This window comes from Pungitius pungitius, chromosome 6, assembly GCF_949316345.1.
Source record: "Pungitius pungitius chromosome 6, fPunPun2.1, whole genome shotgun sequence".
Taxonomy (NCBI): domain Eukaryota; kingdom Metazoa; phylum Chordata; class Actinopteri; order Perciformes; family Gasterosteidae; genus Pungitius; species Pungitius pungitius.
In genome coordinates, this window is record NC_084905.1 from 5,149,113 (window position 1) to 5,160,885 (window position 11,773).

The following is an 11,773-nucleotide window of genomic DNA, read 5'->3' on the forward strand; positions in this document are numbered from 1 at the left end:
CACACCCCTAGACGACAACTTCACCTACAGTATCCGTATCGGCGGTTCTTGATCACTGCAGACCGGTGGTCCTCCGCTCAGCCTCCAGCAGCACAGCCCCCTGGATACGGTCTCCGGTGATGGCCGTGCCCACGTTTTGATCAACGTGAATTTGGTCCAAACAGGTTAGTCAAATGTGTCCCACCGGTGGGTATTCTCATCAACGCAAGAACAACTGTGCCTCAATCTACCGTAAAGGGGGTGGATTAAAAACCACAGTTTTTTAGCGTTTTTTTTTTTAAATAAAACAACCCATCTCCCATTAGCCGAGGCGCAGCACACACTTCCCGAAAAGCCAATCCGTGCAAATGGTCTATTTGGGAGTTAGTGGTTTAAAGAACTGAGTGTAAATACAGGTATATTCAGACAGACCGTATGCTATTATTTGCTAGTACTTTGACGGTAAAACATGCCCCAGTGGCAACCTGAAAGAATGCGCATGATATGTCCTCCTTCCACCCAGCAACAGGATGGACGAGAGTGCGCATCTTTATTCTAGCAGATAGTATTTTGTTCCAACTGGAGAGTCTGTGGGACACTGACTGTCCGTCCTCTACCAGACGGCTGCAGATTGATGTCGTTTCTGGTTTGTGTTCCTTCCTCGGAGAAAAACAACCCAATTTGTCTGCAACGTAGTATATATTTTGATTTGCTTTCTTGTTAGGCGTTAGATGATGAAATGGATACAGCTGCCATGTCTGTCAGAGCAGTTTAAGGGATTGAGATGCAATTTACTGCTTTCAGACTGCGTTCATTCTCTTCTATTAACCAATTAAATTAATGTAATGACTTCAATGAGCCTCCTTTTCTGTTGGAAAATGTTAAATAAAGCAAACCAGTGGTTTGTGTTGGCTGTTGTGTGCAGTGGTGGAAGGCTCAATAACACATTTTCAAGCAACCGATAAATTATAAATGAGTCTTTTCTGAAATGTGCGTCAGCGCTGACTGTACGAGACAGAGCTGTGTAAAAATAGTCCAGCATGTGAAAAGAACCTGGATTCCTCAGACAGCAAAGTAGGACAAGGGTGACTTTAGTCTAGGGAGGTTTTGTAAGAGTCTGGCCTGGAATTCCAAAAATAAGAAAAGTGACACAACACTGAAACAAACATCAGTACAGTTTGTGGCGGAAAAATAACACGTCCCATTTCCCCCGAGACAACGCGCTCGACCCCTGACCCCCAGATGCTCTCCACCCGTGCAGCTCTTTTAGTAACGTGTGCCGCTTCCTTCTCGTCAGCTGCAGAGGACAAAAATAATTCAGTGTGCTCTGCGCCACGAGAACAGGACGCCCCTTGGGGTTACATACAGCTTACCCCTTTATCTGATCGCACTGTTCTGGTGTGTCATTAATATGAATCCACGGCCTACTGTCACCACTGGTCTACACACCGCAGGCTGCAGGGGACCTCAGTTATCTCGTAGCCGTTCCTTTTGAAGACGGGAGGAGCATCTTGGGAAACTAAAATCGACCACACAGGACCACAGCAGTGGACAACTTCAAGATACGCGGTGCGCGGACAAGTCCCCGCCGTCGGTTCCACTGGCGCCGGGTGGTGGAATACAAACAGCAGCAACAGGTCAAGTACCTGGAGCTCTGTGGGATTGGATCCAGCGGACTGCCATTTTTAACCAGATGTTCTCTAGAAATGCCTCAAAAGTAGACTCCTGAAGCTCAAAAAAGTAGCAAATGAATAATATAGAATTCACAGCGAGTCACACTCCACTACCGGTTTACAGCCACAGCAGTCAGTAGAAAAACAGTCACTAAACAGTAAGTGAAGAGCGGGAGGCGTCTGTGCCCCGAGGAGAAGGCAAAGCGTTTACGTGTGTGTGTGTGTGTGTGTGAGAGAAGCTCAGAAGGCACAGCTCTCAGCCAAAAGACACAAGAGTGTGGGTAACAAAAAACAATGCAAAGGTAGCAGGTGTGTGTGTGTGTGTGTGTGTTGCCAATGGAGCAGCTGTTCGCGTTTTTACCTCCAATATCAAGACAAGGCATGGAAGCATGAAAGTAAGTAAGTGTGTGTGTGTGTGTGTGAGACAGAGCGAGAGAAAAGACAAACAACATATCCAGATTGAGCCCAGGCCGACACTTAATCATCCTGTAAGCTCTGTTATGTGCAAAGTAGGATAAAAACATTAAAAGCTGATAGATGAAAAAGGAAAGTAAAAGAAAGTTGTAGTTACGCAATCTCTTCCAGAGAAAAAATAATTACACAACAACACAACTGATCCCAGCATAGGAGCAGCACACAGTGTGTGTGTGCGTGTGTGTGCGTGTGCGTGTGTGCGCATGCAAACCTTGAACATTTCTTAGCTAGAGCGATGTGAACTTGGTAAACCCCTTGACTTCTAACAACACACTAAGAGCGACGCACATTCCCCGCTCACTCACTCACTCACACACACACACACACAAACACATTATCATTGTGTGTAAGGAAGCACCTGCTGCAGCCACTCACGGTTCCTACACAGCTTTGATTCACAAATGTAGCCCTCCGTGTGAAGGATGCTCACTGCAGAGCACATCATGAGTCACTGAAACACTGCACCAAGAAACACGGGGGGGCTTTAAGTCATTGGATCTTTGTGCTGATCTGCAGTTGGTGGGACTTAAATATTTTCTGTCAATTATGTGCTGAGCCAACGCTTGGAATTGAATTAAAATTGATCAAACCACACTCGCACAGCCCTGATGAGACCTCTTTTTTTTACAAAAGTTTGTGTTTACCTTCACTGATACGCTTCAAATAACATTACGTGTTTCAATTAGTTTCATCTAAAGGGGCAGTAGACATTTTTACTTTTTGCACCTAAAAGAAATTCAACTGTGGTTTTTTCATACTGTTGAAACCTGATGAGGAACCATGAGTGCTCTTCCTTATCATCCACCAGCTGCTGCCTAATAAACGCATCCCCGTCACAGCATCAGTGGATGGATTTATAGCCACAAGTCAAACCAAACTTCTTTTTTTTTCCTTCCTCTCGCTGGAACACTTCACTGATGCTGCTGTTCCCTCCCTCTAATGATATGATTTTGGGCCTCCTTAAAGACACAAATAATGAAGGCTATAACGGTGTAAGTAGTAATCATTTGAAGATCCCCAACTACGATAAAAAACATCAACGAGCCACCTGGGTGGAAACGAAAAATCTAAACGAGCCAACACCACGGATCCCACCAAAGTGTCCACGCCGAGCTAAACAGCACATCAAAGCAACTCAGGAAACCTGCTGTCAGCGTGTACATCAGCAAGTGCGGTTCATGCGGTCCCACGGTGAAGTCTAAGGCGCCTGGCGGTTAGAGCTGAAGTTTGAACCGGCCAAGCGGGGCTGACAGGTTAAAGAATACCAAGTCACCCCATCGCACGGGCCTTAATGCTCCCGATAGTCTCTAATCCCACTGGGACGAAGGAGGCTGTGAAAAGGGACAAGAAACAGAACAAAGTCCGTTTTTGCTTTCTGTCGTTTCCAAAGTAGTGAACCCGGTATAGTGGCCGCTACTTGCACATATACAGCGGAATGTCTTATCGGTTCACAATGTGTTTCTCATGCTGCTGTTGTCAAACTGGTTCTTCGTGCCCCAGTCCTCGTCTCCTAAATTAGAACCCGACGCACCACATGGGGATAAAACGCTGGTCCAGATCCTTCACGTCTCCATCAAAAACACAGCATCCCAGGAGGCAGACGTTTGGCCTCATTAGAGCGTCTCGCAGTCCCTGGGTCTCGGTGTGAATAGCGACCCTCGCATGGTACGCCCATGGTTGGCTGGCTCTGCAGACACCGAGGCTCCCGCTGCTGCTGCAGCGATCCGTCAGAGTCACAATGGCCACGAAGAAAAAGCCGTCCTTCCTTTTCTGTGTGTCTGCTGCAGGCATACGAGCACACGGCAACCGCATGTGGTCCTCCGAGATGGATTTCCCTCTGAAGGAAGTCGAGCCCCCTGCTCCTGTAACAAATGAGTCTGTGAGTCTCAAAATGTTCAGTTGCAGAGTTAGTGTCCTGCAGCCCCTCGTGCCTAGAAGGGAAAGGACGGTACGTTGAAACACCACAGTGCTGTAGAACAGTAGTGTCCCACATGTGGCCACTAAATCCAAGGAGAGGCCAGAAGTGGGATGTACATCCGTCTCTTTCTCTCTGCCCTCTGAAAAGTCAATGGTGTTATTTGTGGTGAGTGGTTGAGTTTTCCACCGCACAATCCTTCACTTGTTTTTCACTGCTGAGTGGAAGCTGCCCCTGGGAAGGAGAGATGTGGTGCTGCGGTGGGGATTGGAGGTAAAGCCTTGAAAACTGAAAGCCAAGAACTCGCTAGTGAGCAGAACTACATTTGGAGCTACATGTTCCCGCCTCCTGGTTACATCATCAACAATCACAGCCTCCGCAGGTCGGCCAATCCTCCGATACAAGGGAAAGTGAATGGAATAGTGTTTGTGGCCTTTAGGCCACGCTTTGGTTCACTTCAGCCTGGGAACCTAAACTGGTGCAGATACCGGAACGCGAGGATGTCTAACACGTTCCCAGCAGCCTCTGTAGTGTCTGTTGCAGTATTAGGGTTGGAACGTTAGATACACAGGGCGATCCGCTGGTTATTTCCCAGGGAATACGGTGATCTTGCCAGCCTTGGCAAGCCGTTGAATGATCTGCGCTTCGTAGTCGGCGTCGTGGACGCCGGTCTTCCTGAACTCTCCAGAGTAGCGGTTCTGTTCCCAGTAGTGGTGCCAATTCCCCCTGCTGTCTGCCCCGAAACCAAACACATTCACCTGGAGGAGAGGGGTGGAAAGCAAGCGTGTGATTACTAATTTCTTTCGAGTTCTTTTCAAGTTCAGTCAATGTCACGATACCATGTAATATGTCAGAGGAATCGGAGGAGAGAGAGAGAGACTGACCTCATCACACACATGTAGGGCAAAGAACAGTACAAGCATGCCAGTGGAGGGGTAGCGCCCATGATGTCTGGTCCAGCGGTCGTGGATGTATTTAAAGAACGCTGGGTTGAAGATCTGGACCTGGGTGGGGGACAGAGACAAAACGGAGATTCAGAAAGATCAAGAAATGGTGGATTTGGAATGGCTTTTACTCAGATTATTTATACAGTAAGAAAAGTAAACAAACTATATTTTCAAGAGGTTCAACACAGCACATTGTTGTGATTGAGTTTTTTTTTATTTCACGGATTAAAGAGCAAGCAGAAGATTATTCTAAACAAAGGGAAGGTTTATAATCTAACTCTAAGCCCTCATCAACAAAAGGGAGGGGATAATATAATTGCAGCAAAGCAGGGTCACACGGTATGAGTGTGTACGCGTTGCTACAGAGGACTATTTGTTGCAAGTGTGTGAGAATGGCCAAAATGAAGTGTGATGGCCATTGAGAATACAAACCTTGTCTTTATCTACACGGAGGAACTGCTTCACGGGAGCGTAGGTACTGAGGGAGAGACAGAGAGACACATGATTAAACACTCAAGCGGCACTTTATGTGATTGCCGTGAATTATGGATGATTGACAGCGTCTAGATATAGGTATAGGTTCAGGCAAGCCACTCCCCTCGCAACTGTGTGTGTATGCAATGAAATGTCATGTGTTATGTTTACTCCACCAAACTTGGCCCAAGATGAAGAGTTGGATGCATTGTGGTGCTCCTACAATGTTAATCTTTGTTTAAGTAGATGCGTGCACGTGTGCGTGTGTGTGTGTGTGTGCGAGTCTCTCCTTACAACCGAATCTGGCCCGTGGACAGAGCGCTGGTGATCCACACGAGATCCAGCGTCTTGAAGGGAACCACGACGAAGCTGACGTTGGCCGCCAGATTCTTGGCGCTCTCCGGGTACATAAAGTGGTGAGTGGTGTGGCTGCCGGCGTCTTCTTCGTAGCCCACCGTGGGGGCCAGGTTAATCCTGGGAGCAGCAGAGGAACACAAAAAATAAAAGCTTTATGTGAGCTGTGTGTTCTGTACTTCTCCAACTGCTGAAGGTCAATGTTTGGCTCCTAAACCACTAAATGATCACATATGTTCACCGCCACTTTAATTCTGTCAGCTGTTTGGTGCTCAGCAGGTAATGGACAACGTGTTTTTAGAGCCGTTTCACTGATGAGTCCCTCTGTGCTTTCTATCTATCGACCTGATGTGTGTAATCAGCAGCATTGGGTACACATGCTGCCGGTGTGCCTCATGGATAAAAAGCCTATGCAGCAGGAGTCATTTGGGGCGGATCTCCTGTATATAGCTGTGATGTGTGATTTTCCTTCTGTTTCGTCTCTCTCCCCCAGCACACTGCACTGTCACACCTCCACTTATTTCCACTTACTGTGTGGTTAACGAATCACTGAATTGTACTGTTAAGTATCGCCTCCCGCTTTAATCACAGTCTGAGAGCCAGGCTGCAACACCGATAACGGCTGCCTGTTGAACACAGCTAAATAGTCAATAGTCAAACTAAAACAACTAGAAAAAGCATTTCGTGCTGAAAATGCGTTGGAATGCAAAAAGCTGATTTTTTTTTTGAATTGCTTAAAATACAGAAATGAAAAAAGCTGAAATTAATTCTAAACATTTCTGAAATTAATTTTAAAATAGCTAGTTATAGCAGTTTTGGAGCCTTTGAGGCTTGACACAGACTTTGTCTCACTCTTTGGCTCCTCGGGACAGAAGTAAATAACTGTGGGATTCCATACCCACGTGAGTCCGACCAGCACAAGCACGGCATCGTTTTGATCCAAAATGAAGCCTGAAAAGTGAAAATTGTGGCCGTAAGGGCAAAAAGTGCAATTTCTTTTTACCGGATTCTGACTTTGCTCTCACTCTAGATTTCCGGATCATTCCAAAGCTGCCCTATAGCTCTCTACATAGAAACACATGTAAAACGCAGAAGAAGACTGAAAAACGATTGAAACATAATTAGTGACTATGAAAAAAGTATAATCGATATCAACAAGCAGTTTTTTTATAACATAGGTTAGACTTTTGTCAACATCTTAAAGTTTAAATGGTGTCTGCAGCTGAAAGAGTTGAAAATTGAAGAAGCTTAAGAGGATTTGAAAACAAACTCCATTTGAAAAACATGTTAAAAAAGTTTATGATTTTAATTAATTTGAATTAAATTATAAGAGCTAGAAAGCTGAAAAGTCATAGCACCCCTCTCCTGAATGAGCTGAACATTTAAATATTTGGTTTAAATAGCTGAAAGTGTGAAGGAGTTGAAACGTGCCACGGAAGAAATAGAAGAAGCTGAATATAGATTCGAAGAACAATACTTGGAACGCATCAATGCAATCCAACAATGAGCCGTTGTCAGTACCTGGAAACCAGTTCACGGTAGTCCAAGTAATTTGAGTCAACGTGAAAACATTGGTTAGCTCAAAGGTTTCAGGACAACAGGTTTTATTAAATGTAAACACATTTGACATCGCAGCCTCCAGTAACTGAACCACTCAGCTCTGTGTGTGTAGTTCTGTATGTACGTTGGATGTGACTCGCCGTCTGGAGGAGTGAGCTGTTTGTGTAAATGTGCACATGAGTTCGCTCTCCCATATGTCAGTGATAGACCGACGTGACGAGGATACCGCAGACAGAGAGGAGGCGGGCGATGGTGCTGGTAAGTGGACTTGTTTGCAGCAAAGCGGAGCATTAAAACAAATGGCATTCCAACCACGGAGATGAGCTTGTGTGTCAGGGGATGGAGGCTGCCCACATAGGTCTGAATGTGCTAGTCAGCCCTGACCAAAACTCTCCTGCCACAAGCACACACAAGCACTCCTTGCTCGAAACAACATACAGCTGTGTGTCCATGCCAACGGAAGACAACCAGGCACTGTGATCCATCACCCCAGCAAAGGGAAAGAGCCGGGGGGGAGGGGGGGGGTTCAAACAAACAGATGTATGTGCCGCTGCGTAGGCGAGAGGCACAATCTGTATGTTTCTGCTCTGTGCTGAACGCACACAAGTCAGGTGACCTCTCTATGACCAGAGCGGAATAGAGGGAAGGCATTAGACAAAGAGATTAAATGTAGAATACACACATCTGCTGTCTGTTTTTTTTTTTTAACTCATTGCTTTGAAGATAACAGCAAATGACGTTGTTATTCGTGACCCATACCGTGTAGTGTGACGTCACAGTGCTCGCTGCGCTCTAAATCTCTCGGCCCTCCTCGTCTCCCTCCTCGTCTCCCTCCTCGTCTCCCTCCTCTTGTCTTCATCCCTCATTCTCGGTCAACCCGTAGCATCCATCACCCTCACCTCATGACGTAGTTGTGTCCGTCAATGGTCGCCCCATATCCGGCGCCGCGGAGGTTCCCGGAGTTCCCCACCACGGCGCAGCGCAGGCAGCGCCCCGGATCCCACGAGCCGTACGGCGACCTTCCAGGAATCACCTGCGAGGTACACGGCAGTGATCGAATCAAACCGGCTGGAATCAAGCGTCAAAGGAAAGGAAATGGACACGAGCACTAAGACAGCGAGAGACGTACAACAACTCAACCGGCAGCTAAAGCCTGATGGTTACAAAACATCCTGCTTTCACTTCTGGGGTCAATTCTTAATGAGACAGTCCATGAAAAATTCATGAGGCCCCTCTGCCCTCAAGGAGCTCGAGTGAGTTACAGACACATACACTCAAAAAAAGCACAAAAAAAAAATCCAGATGTATTAAAAGGGAATGAGCCGTGTTACTGACCAACCCTAACCTTAAGTCTAACCTGTTACCCTCAGCCTGTGGCTGATTTGAAGGTGCTCGGATAATGGATAGGTGAATTAAAAATGCAACAATACCTGGAACAGCCTCAGCAGCACCTGCTGGATGCTGTGGGGTTTAAACTGGGGCTGTAACATCTAAAGACAGAGGACAGAAGGAGAAAGGGTGGTTAGCATTACTGTGTAGCATTCCATGCGCCTGGGGAACGTGTCTAGGCATGGGCGTGAGAATGGGTCTGAAAATATGCAGATGCCGTGTGTGTGTGTGCGTGCGTGTGTGTGTGCTTATCTGTGTGTGTTCAGGTAACAGACATGCGTCAGACTGACAGAATGCAGTCTGACTGGGTAAAATACAAACAAAACAGTTGTGTGTCTAATGTAACGAGGGGAGAAGCAATAATACAGTTGTTTAAATAATAACTAACAATTGAAAAAGATGGATGGATAAAAAAAGTATACCAAAAACACAGACCAGGCCAGCACCCACTACTGGGATTTAAGACCCTCATCACTCTCACTGGAAGGGGGGTTATAAAAAAAAAGATTGCAGCATTCGTTGTGTTATCTGAGGCTTCGAAAATTGGAAATTGAGAGTGTTCGCATTTTTTTTAAAAGATGTTGTTCATTTAAAAAATAAATTAAAAACGTTTGTCGTCCACCAAAAGTCACTGAAGAAAGTGAATTTGACGTGTAAAGACAAAAGGCACCTGCACACCGTGAGAGGAAAATATCTCCAGTCTCATTGTGTCATCCTCTCTCTTCTCTCCTTGGCCTCACGTCTAATTCCGTCTCCTTAATTTCCCTGGCTCCCTCCTTTTGTCTCTCTGGGGCCTGTGCACCAAGCAGCGAGGCCCAATAAATCCTTTGTTTGTTCCCATTTACTCTGACTTTGATTTTCATGTTGTTACCCCTACATTTTTCTATGGAAGCCCATTTCCACCACAAAAAAATGATGACTTAAGATATGTCTATTTTTTGTGTCGGAAATGGGTTTCCACATTATTCTCCTTTTTCACTCTCCTTTGCTGTTTCTCTGCCTTCTTCTGTTTCTGATGCCAGACGCAGGTCGGCACCCAGCTCCCCAGATGTGCTTTCTTGTTTAGAGATTAATTAAACAGTAGAACAGCTGCCTAGGTAACTGAAGAAACTGACAAAACGTGGTCCAAAATGGTTTTAAAATGAATGCCTCTTATTTGGTTTTTATAAGCCTTGGTTGTAGCTTCTATGGAAGATTTAAATATACAATACTCTAATATTGTACTACAAGTAATACAAATATTGCAAATAATTTGCAAAAAAATTGGTCAAATAAAATTCAAAAGACTGTTTATACTCTTAAGCAAAACTACATAAATGGGACATAAATTTTCTCTCCACCTTTAAGTGTTTTTCTAGCAGCTGCAGAGGCAGAGAGGTGAAACTGAGCCGTGAGGCATGTACCCATTTGAATTCTTTATTATTTTATTTCACTTGACGTGTTTTTTAATACCTAGTCCAATCAACAAAAGGAATAGTTATAAGACTTCCTAATTGTTGCAATCCTAGCAATTGAGTCCATTTGTTTTAAACCGTTAATGTTAAACATTTACCCACCAAAGTCTCAGTTGAAAACAACACAGAAAATCTCAATGTTCAAATCTACAACACCTAAAGCTTTGGAGCGACACATTTATGGCCAGTATATTTTGATGTTCTCTCCATTTAAGAGCAATAGAAATACATTCGTCAAATAAAAGCCTGAGGCCTTAAACAGAAACACAGCACTAAGATGTCTATACTGTATTATACTTCTGTTAGATCTCTAGTTCCTTTCATCTTCATATTCTCCTTCTGCTGTTCTGCTTCCTCTAGCTTTCTTTGCTATATGTCCTCAGTGAACTCCACTCTCATTTTCAGACCAAAACTCAATCTTCTCATTTACGCCCTCTTCTTTCTCTTCCTTAGTTTGTCAACGCCCTGTTTCAGTGTGACCAAACAGCCCGACAGCTGTTCACATGTGCTTTGGCGCCTTCTGCCATTCCAGATTTGGAGTTTTGAGTGTGAAAGGGGAATCTGTCTTTGTGCCTGGATTTACACAGGCACAAAGACAGATACACTGAGATGGATGGGCCATTAAACCGAGTTCATCTTTAAATGTGTGCTTCTCGTCTCTCTGAAGACATGTTAGTTATATTCATTCAGTGAGTTGTGGTTTAAGCCCGGTGGCCAACCATGTAGCCTTCCATGAGATGTAAACATACAACTGGCAGGGATGCAGGAGCACCATGTCGTGCTACTTGTTAGAGGGGATTGGTTGGCTCAGTGACGAGGCAGGATGATGAGGATGGAGAGAGATCTGTGATATTATGTACTACTCCCACTGTTTTAGTGTTTTTCAATAAATACGTCTATATATGTTATAAAAATGAAATGAAATAATCAATAGAATACTTTGAAAACTATTGACGGCTGCAGCACAACTCAATCATGTGTAAAGTTAAATGGAAAAGTTACTTACCACCCACCAGTAGTAGACATCAGAAGCCAGCTGGATGTTGTCTCTGGTCCAAACAGGTGAGATATCCGGTTCGTAGTTCTCATCGAACCAATCGGAAACGCCGGGGTCTCCGACGCAGCGTGGGCACCCACATGTCTTCGGCTGCGAGGTCTCGGCCGGTGAAAGCCTGTGAGCGCCCACGTAGCTGGGCACCAGCTTCACCCGCCTCGACTCCTCCCACCCAGGCGGCTCCGGGTAGTTGAATCCGACGCCCCCGCGGAGCGAGACGGAGAAGAAGAGAGAGGTGAGGAAGACGAGCACCAGGGAGCCGAGGAGAACCCAGACCCTGCGGGAACATCTCACCCGGCCTCCTTTCTCCGCCCCGCCTCCGGCCACAGCACTACCTCCACCTCCCGCCCCCACGACCGTTCCTGCCCCCAGCCACGGCCGGAGCTCGGGGAGTCTAGAGGCTCCCCTGGATGGACCCCCGCCCCAGGACCCCCAGCCCCAGCGCCTGTCCCGGTGCAGGGTGGAGGACGGGATTCGGCCCCCCCATGGCCATGCACCCG

At 46.0% G+C, this 11,773-nt stretch overlaps 2 protein-coding genes across 2 annotated transcripts in view; both read right to left on the minus strand.

Moving 5' to 3' along the window:
- LOC119195886 (histone H2AX) overlaps positions 1–11,773 on the minus strand; it is a 545,468-nt gene that overhangs the window by 24,149 nt on the left and 509,546 nt on the right. The gene's annotated exons all lie outside the window — the stretch shown is intronic.
- On the minus strand, positions 3,955–11,756 carry st3gal2 (ST3 beta-galactoside alpha-2,3-sialyltransferase 2; the record flags this gene model as incomplete). The annotated part of the gene is made up of 7 exons (XM_037451178.2): positions 3,955–4,799; positions 4,926–5,045; positions 5,421–5,466; positions 5,757–5,936; positions 8,276–8,409; positions 8,807–8,866; positions 11,226–11,756. Coding segments are annotated over 7 exons (1,245 nt in total), but the record flags the coding sequence as incomplete, so codon positions are not given.